Source organism: Patagioenas fasciata, chromosome 26, assembly GCF_037038585.1.
Source record: "Patagioenas fasciata isolate bPatFas1 chromosome 26, bPatFas1.hap1, whole genome shotgun sequence".
In the NCBI taxonomy this organism is placed as follows: domain Eukaryota; kingdom Metazoa; phylum Chordata; class Aves; order Columbiformes; family Columbidae; genus Patagioenas; species Patagioenas fasciata.
Window position 1 is genome coordinate 4008042 of NC_092545.1, and position 8441 is coordinate 4016482.

Genomic DNA, 8441 nt, shown 5'->3' on the forward strand with positions numbered 1-8441 from the left:
CCGAAAGAAAATGAGAAGAGCAACAATCACCCCAAAGAGTCAGCAAATATTTAACATTCCAACTTGTTTTCACACGGACCAAAAAACACGCCATATTCAAATAAAAAGCTTCTTGTCGTCAACACCTGTGAGCAATTCAGAATTAATGGGTTCCTTGCACGCCGAAGAAATATTCTTGGTCAATAAAGCAGTTTTTGGCACAGCCCTATTTGTAGTTATTTTTGCTTTCTCGGACTGCAAATAATAACTTGAATACATTTAACTTTCCATTTGGTTATCGCTTTATTCAGCAGCAAACAAGCATTGACGCTTAAAACCCATTTTTAATATAAGTACCAAGGCCTCGTATTGGTTCTGCACTGTTTTATTTCCATAGAATGCTGTTTAATTGTATTGGGTATTTTGGGGGTGCCATCAATGGGGGGCACCCAACCCGCCCCCCAGCACCTAAAAACATCCATCCCTGGTTACTCCCCTAAATCAAGGGGGTTTAACCTCCTAAATAATAACCCCCCCACGCCGGTGTGTGTGCAGCATCTCTGAGCGCACGTGAGGCTGTTTTCATAGTGATCACACCGCTTAATCACAGGGCAATTAAATCCAGGGAGTTATTTTACAGCTTCATATTCATAATCTACAGATCAGAGCTGCGTCTTCGTACCAGCACCCGCTGGGATGAACCCGAAGGAGGAGGGTGCTGGTTTTCCCAAACCCCAAATACCCAAACCCCCCTGAAATAACAAACCCTCTTGCCGCAGTTTGTGCCCAAAGGGGGTGTCGGGGATGCTGGTGCCGCCGATCCAGATTTGGCTCCATCTTTCCTTCTTTTCCTTTTCCACCTTCTTTCCCTTTTCCATCTTCTTTCCTTTTTCTGTCTTCTTTTCATTTTCCGTCTTCTTTTCCTTCTCATTTTTAGCAGAACCCGGGGCTCGGTTTTGCACCCTGACACCTTTCATTGCACCGATGGTCACTGTCACCCCACCAACACCTTCCCCTTTTCCTCCAGCATCTCTTACATGAGATTAAATAATACCTCCCCATGCTGCGGAAAAGCTTCTCCTGCTGGAAAAAAGCCCTGAAATTCAATATATTCCCACCCAGAGCTGACGGTGAGTCCCTCAGCCACTGTGTGAAAGGGGAAACTGAGGCAGGACTCAGTTACCCCCCCCCCAAGCGGCTTCAGACCCCCCATTCTGCTCAAATAGAAACCAGAGCCAGGAACAGAAACCCAAGTGGTTGGGGTTTTTTTTGTTAGTTTCTTTTGCTGTTTTCATTAAATCATGTTATTATTAAGTTAAAGGCGGGTGTGTTCCTGGAATTAAAGGGTTAATGTCACCCCCTTTTCTAGCCCTAGGGGGGGGGACAGGAGCCAGATGCCCCCCCGCTGCTCCCGTCTCTGATTGTTGGCCCAAAATGACTCAACAGGGGATTTTTCTCTTGTTTTGGGGAGGCTCTTTCTTAAGGGGGGGATTCTTGGGGGGCACCCATGGGTGCTCTCCAGCAGCGCCAGTCCAGCCCCAACTGTCCCCCACTTATGGGTGGCCTCGGTCCCATGGGACTGGGGTGCTCAATGGGGGGACAAGGGACAGTGCCCCCGGAAAGTGGTACCCAAGCGATGCTGGGGGCTCTGTCCCCATTTTGGGGGTGACCCCCAGCCCAGGGGACACTGGTCACTCTGTTCCCATTTTTGGGGTGATCCCCATCCCAGGGGACACCAGTGGCTCTGTCGCCATTTTGGGGGTGATGTCTAGTGACTCTGTCCCCGTTTTGGGGGTGATCCCAGCCTAGGGGACAGTGGTGTCTCCATCCCCATTTTTGGGGTGATCCTCATCCCAGGAGACACCAATGGCTCTGTCCCCATTTTGGAGGTGATGTCTAGTGACTCTGCCCCTATTTTGGGGTGATCCCATCCCAGGGGACACTGGTGGCTCTGTCCCCGTTTTGGGGTGATCCCATCCCAGAGGACACCGGTGGCTCCATCCCTGTTTACTTTTCCCAGCAAAACCACCCTCGCAGTGGAACCAGGACCACAACCCACAAGCATCACAGCCACCACGACCCATCCGTGTCCCCAAACCCCCTGGGGACCAAGCGTCACCGTGGCCACATCATCAGCCGGGGGTTCAGGCTGGAAAGTCCGGCACAGTCATCCAGCGTGGGGCTGAACCCCGAAAAGCGCGTTCGTTCCGGTAACGAACGAGTCAATGGCACCCGCAGACTCGCTCACACTCACACACGCACTTCCCAGAGTGGGGATGACTCATCCCCCCCCAGCCCGTCATCCCCCCGGTACCGTGACACCAGCAAAGCCTCGTCCTCCCATGAGCTGCCCGCCCGTCACCTCGGAGCCGGTGAGTATTGGGGGACCCCCTGGGGGGGGGGGGGGGGGTGTCACCCACCACGAGCCACGTGTCACCCCCTCTTTGCCACCCCCCCATCCCGCCAAGCCGAGACCGGCCAAACTCAGCACACACCACGGCTGCAACGAACACACTGGGCGGTGGGAACCCCCAAAAGTGGGGAGAAAACTGGGGACCCACATCAATGGTGAACACCCCAAACCTTCATCTCACCCCCCCAGCACTAGGGGGTCCGTGCGCCCGGCGCTGGGTGATGTAAGGGGGTTATTTTCGCCGGGGAAGCGATGATTTCAACCCATTACTCACCCTCCGTCATGGCTCTGGCGCCGCTCCCGCGCTATTCCCGGCCCCGCGCTCCGGCCGCCGGCAGCACCGCGACGCCCATCGCCGGGAATTTGGGCCTAAACATCCCGAATTTGGCTTAATGGGGCAACTCCATTAATGAAAACAAGCCCTGAAGAGGCACCGCGGGTCTGCGGGTGGTGGGAAGTTGTGGTGGGTGGGATGAGTTTGTCCGGTCTCAGCCCCTCCAGCCCGGCTTTCGCGCCACAAAAGCACCGTTAATTATTATTACAATAAACACGTAATTACAGCCCTGCTGTCACATTCGGCCGCCCGAATTACCGGCACAAAGCTCCCCTGCTGCTGAGTTTAATGCGAGGCAGGTTGAGTCGTTTAGTCCCGAATCAACCGCTTTTCACCCCAAAAGCCCCTGTTATCCCCATTCCCCCCCGCCCCGGCCGGGTTTCCTGTATTTTCGTAGCGATACCAGAAAGGGAGGAAATCACGTCAGCGCCTTTGCTGTGCCGGGAACCAAACCCGAAATCACGGCTGGGGCACGTGGGGGTGCGGACACGCGTGTTCTTCACATGTACGGGAGGGGTGAGGGAGCTGGGGGTTCAGCTGGAGAACAGGAGCTGAGGGGAGACCTTCTGATCTCTGAACTGCCTGAAAGGAGCTTGGAGCCAGGGGGGTCGGGCTCTGCTCCCCAGGAACAAGCGCCAGGAGCAGAGGAAACGGCCTCAAGTTGCGCCAGGGGAGGCTGAGGTTGGGTCTGGGGAACAATTTGTTCCCCAAAGGGCTGTGGGGCATTGGAACAGGCTGCCCAGGGCAGTGCTGGAGTCACCATCCCTGGAGGGGTTGAACAGACGCGGACACACAGGGACACGCGTGGACACACAGGGACTACCACTCCCATTACCCCCGTATTATAGGGGACGGGCAGCTCCACTGTCCAATAAGCGAAGGAGGCGTGTCCGCGCCACCCAATCACCGCTTGGGGGCGTGGCCACCGCCCCACCGCCCGTCACATGGCGCGGCGGCCGCGGGTGAGCGGGACCGGGATTTTTTTTTGTGGGGGGGGGGAAAGAAGATTCGGGGGGGTACAGAGGGGAATTGGGGTCCCCACCACCCCTTGCATCAGTTTCCACGTCTTGACACGGCTTGTTGTGCAAGGTTTTGCACTCAAAGTGATGGGGGGGGGGGCGGGAAAAGGGAGAATTTGGGGTGTCAAGTGGGGAGCGAACCCTAAATATGCTTCTAAATTTGGGGGGGGGCACCCAGGGAAGGGCTTTTAGGCCACGGTGTCGCCCGCCAGGCACCGAAATCGGCCGGACGGCCGATTTCGGTGCCTGGCGGGCGACACCGTGGCCCAATTAATATGGGGGGGGGGCAACAATTTGGGGTGTCTCACACCCCCCCTTTTTATCTTTTAACCTTGCAGGACCCCTCCTAAAATGAAAGACGACAACTCCCCCCGCATGGAGGACCCCCAAGAACCCCCCAGCGCCACCAAACCATCTGTAAGTGCATTTTGGGAGGGGGGGCACTGAACCCCTATATATTAAGGGGGGGGGGGGGTGACCATTTATTTAATCAATAAAAGCAAAAAAAGAGGAAGAAAAGGGTGAATTTCCCAGCATTGTGAGGGGGGGGAAATACCCCAAAACGGGGCATATTTATAGAGAGAAGCTTTTAATTTATCGAATTAATCCTTTTAGCTCAATGGAAAGGGGGGGGATGAGGTTTTGTGCTGCTTATCCCCCCCCGCAACGCGGCTCTTTTGCTTTAAAAAAGCCTCGAAATAGTTGAGCCGTTAAACAACCGCGTAAAAGAGAAAAGAATAGAGAGAAGAATTTAGGGGAAAACACAATAATATAATAATATCATAATAATAAAGCACTCGGGAGCCGAGCAGCTGCTTTGCCCAAAAATAGCAACAAGTTTTATAACTCCGGAAAATGTAGAACAAACAAACGAGAAGCGTTTTTAGCTGAGAAAGGCGGCGGCGCGGCGGGGGGGGGGAGGGATGAATTTCTGCTTTCCTGGAAGCCGTTTCCTCGCCTTCTCGCCCCGTTTTGGCGCTTTGACCAAGTTGGCCGGCGGCCCAGGGCTCCGCTAACGAAGCGGCGGCTCGTTAAGCGGCGCTGGGTTGGGATTGCGGCCCTGGTGGCTGTTGTGCCTCGGTTGCCCCTTGGGGTCCTCTTGGTGACGGGGTGTTGGGTCCATCTGTTGTGCCTCAGTTTCCCCTTGGGGTTCCTCATGGTGATGATGGGGTGTCAGGTCCATCCACTGTGCCTCAGTTTCCCCTGGTGCTCCTCTTGGTGATGGGGTGTTGGGTCCATCTGTTGTGCCTCAGTTTCCCCTGGGGCTCCTCATGGTGATGATGGGGTGTCAGGTCTGTCCACTGTGCCTCAGTTTCCCCTGTAGCTCCTCTTGGTGATGATGGGGTGTCAGGTCCATCTGTTGTGCCTCAGTTTCCCCTTGGGGTCCTCTTGGTGATGATGGGGTGCCAGGTCCATCTGTTGTGCCTCAGTTTCCCCTGGTACTCCTCTTGGTGATAATGGGGTGTCAGGTCCATCTGTTGTGCCTCAGTTTCCCCTTGGGCTCCTCATGGTGATGATGGGGTGCCAGGTCTGTCCACTGTGCCTCAGTTTCCCCTTGGGGTCCTCTTGGTGATGATGGGGTGTCAGGTCCATCTGTTGTGCCTCAGTTTTCCCTGGGGTTCCTCTTGGTGATGATGGGGTGTCAGGTCTGTCCACTGTGCCTTAGTTTCCCCTGGGGTTCCTCTTGGTGATGATGGGGTGCCAGGTCCGTCCACTGTGCCTCAGCTTCCCCTGGGGCTCCTCATGGTGATAATGGGGTGTCAGGTCCGTCCACTGTGCCTCAGTTTCCCTTCGGGCTCCTCTTGGAGCCAGGATGTCAGGTCCATCTGCTGTGCCTCAGTTTCCCCTGGGGTTCCTGTTGGTAACAGGGTGCCAGGTCTGTCTGTTGTGCCTCAGTTTACCCTGGAGCTCCTCTTGGTGAGGGTTGTTGGGTCCATCTGCCATGCTTCAGTTTCCCCTGGGGCTCCTCTTGGTGATGATGGGGTGTCGGGTCCATCCACTGTGCCTCAGTTTCCCCTCGGGCTCCTCTCTCGCAGGACGATGGTTCTGAGCCAGACAAACCCGTGGCAGAAAACCCCCCCGGGGGTGAGAAAGAGGAGGAGGAAGCCTTCCTCGTCAGCCTCTACAAATTCATGAAGGAGCGACACACGCCCATCGAGAGGATCCCCCACCTCGGCTTCAAGCAGAGTACGTGGCACCCCCACCAAGGGACGCGGTGACACCGGTGTCCCCCCATCCCCATGTCCCCCTGACCCTCAGCATCTCTCTTCCCAGTAAATCTTTGGAAGATCTACAAAGCCGTGGAGAAATTAGGAGACTACGAGCTGGTAAGCGATGTCCCCTGGTGTCCCCTGGTGTCCCCTGGGTGTCCCTGGTGTCCACGGGGGTCTCACCCCGTCCCCCCGCAGGTGACGGGCCGCCGGCTCTGGAAGAACGTGTACGACGAGCTGGGCGGCAGCCGCGGCAGCACCAGCGCGGCCACCTGCACCCGCCGGCACTACGAGAGGTAGGGACCAGCCGGGGGTGCCGCTCCGTGCCTCAGTTTCCCTTCCCGGCACCGGTTCTCACCGCCCCCCCCATTGTCCCCCCACCTCAGGCTGCTCCTCCCGTACGTGCGGCATCTCAAGGGGGAGGAAGACAAACCTCTGCCCCCCAGCAAGCCCCGTAAGCAGTACAAGGTCTCCAAAGAGACGGGGAAGAAGAGCAGGAGGAGCAAGAAGGAGAAGGGCCGGGAGCAGGTGTGTGACCCCCCTGTCCCCTCTCCGCTTCAGGAAACCCCCCCATGTATGTCCCCACCCATTGGGGTGGCCGGGGCAGAGCAAGGAGGGACAGACAAGGAGATTTGGGGGCTGGAAGACATGGGGAGGGGACCCATGAGGATGCAACGCCCACCCCCCAACTCACCTTTTTGCAGGCGCCTCCGGAGAAGGTGACACCGGAGGTGACAGAGGACACAAGGGACACCCTGGAGCAGGGGGGGTGCTCCAGCCCAGCGCCCCCCACCTCAAACCCCTCGGAGGGGGCTCCCGGCCCCAGCAGGATCCACAGCGAATCCTACAAGCGCCTTTTCTCCAGTTTCTACTCCAAAGGTGCCCACCCCATCATGTCACCGCTGGCCAAGAAGAAGCTGCTGGCGCAGGTCAGCGAGGCCGAGTCCCTGCACTGTCACAAACGTCACTGTCCCGAGCCCCCACAGAGGAGCCCGGAGCCACCGGCAGCTCCGGATCCAGCTCCAAGCGCCGGGAGCGACGTGGGACCCGTCACCGGCACGTCCCCGCGCACCGAGGAGGGGGATCCGGCACCCACCGTGTTCACCGGCTGCTTCCACGCCTGCCGCAGCGAGGGGCTGCAGCCCGGCGCCCGCCACCCCCTCTGGGGACACTTCTCCAGCTTGAGGGATTTTTTGGAGCCGCCTTCCACCTTCTCGTTGCCATCCGAGGAGCCAGAGCAGCCCCAAGACCTGCGGAGCAAGCCAGGGCGGTCATGGAGCGGGGAGAACCGGCCAGCGGCCACCGTCACCGGCTGCTGGGTGGCACCTGGCGCCGGTTTTGTCCCCACGGCGCCCAGGGGCAAGCGGGGCCGGGAGGAGGAGACGGCGTTCGGCCCCGGGGGGAAGCTCCGCGCCATCTCCCCCTTGGTGACGGAGGCCGATGGCAGCGACACAGGCGCTGGCTCACCCAGGGTGGCCAAACCCAAGGCGGTGGTAGCCAGCCCTGTCTACGCCGCGGTGCTGCCGCAAGCCCCGGACGGTTACAAGGGAGCGATGCTGCATTTCCCGGCCAGCTTCGGGAGCCCGCTGGAGCACCTCAAAACGCACGGCGTGCCGGCGGCACCGTCCCTCTCCATCAACCCCTTCATCGTCCCCGCTTTCCCCAGCCCGTTGGTGGCCACCTCGGAGCTGTGCCGGCCGCTGGTGACCAGCCCCGGGCGCTACCCGGCATCCTATGAGAGTTCATTGCGGCACCGGCTCTACTCGACCTGGCACAACCAACCCGCCTACAGCTCCCCGGCTTTTCACCATCACACCAAGCTGTAGGTTCCGTCCTGTTCCGGGTCGTTCCCTGCGGAGCTGGTGGGGACACAGTGGTGGCCGAGCCACAGAGCGCGTGCTGGAGCTGCTCACCGCTGCAGGGGACTGAGAGGTGACAGTCTGGACTGTGTCATTTTTACTCTTTGAGGTGTTTGTATCCGACATTGTTACGCCAGTGACTTAACTACCGATATCACAAGGTTAATATATATATATTTTATATATATATATATATATATATATATACACACACATAAAAAAATAGGAGCAAAGTGAGTTGTGGAGGTTTCTCTTTTGCAGTGCCTGGAGCACCCAATCACCCCAGAACCTGTGTTTGGAAAGCATGTAGGGTCATTTTGGTTGGAAAAGCCCCTTGAGCTCATTGAGTCCAACCATAACCCACCCCTGGCACTGCCCCATGTCCTGAGAACCTCATGTCCGTCTGTCCAACCCTCCAGGGATGGTGACTCCAGCACTGCCCTGGGCAGCCTGTTCCAATGCCCAAAAGCATTTTTTGGGAAGAAATAATCCCAAATTTCCAACCTCAACCTCCCCTGGTGCAACTTGAGGCTGTTTCCTCTGCTCCTGGCGCTTGTTCCTGGGGAAATCATCCCTCGACAACAGCTGCACTGCAACTGCTTTTGAAAGGGATGCGTGCAATCAAAG

General features: G+C 57.4%; 1 protein-coding gene across 4 annotated transcripts; it reads left to right on the forward strand.

The window, feature by feature from the left end:
• The first annotated feature begins 2270 nt into the window (after window positions 1-2270).
• Window positions 2271-8047, forward strand: ARID5A (AT-rich interaction domain 5A). 4 transcript variants are annotated; one of them, XM_071799295.1, is made up of 7 exons: window positions 3607-3688; window positions 4084-4162; window positions 5782-5932; window positions 6020-6072; window positions 6154-6251; window positions 6342-6483; window positions 6660-8047. In XM_071799295.1, exons 2-7 carry the CDS (start codon window positions 4097-4099, stop codon window positions 7779-7781), a joined length of 1632 nt encoding a protein of 543 aa, XP_071655396.1. In that variant the 5' UTR covers window positions 3607-3688; window positions 4084-4096; the 3' UTR covers window positions 7782-8047. The 4 variants fall into 4 exon arrangements, with proteins under 4 accessions (XP_065712778.1, XP_071655396.1, XP_065712779.1 ...); XM_065856706.2 differs by lacking the exon at window positions 3607-3688 and adding an exon at window positions 2271-2351 and having other exon boundaries at window positions 6020-6251; XM_065856707.2 differs by having other exon boundaries at window positions 6020-6251.
• Window positions 8048-8441: the final 394 nt, after the last annotated feature.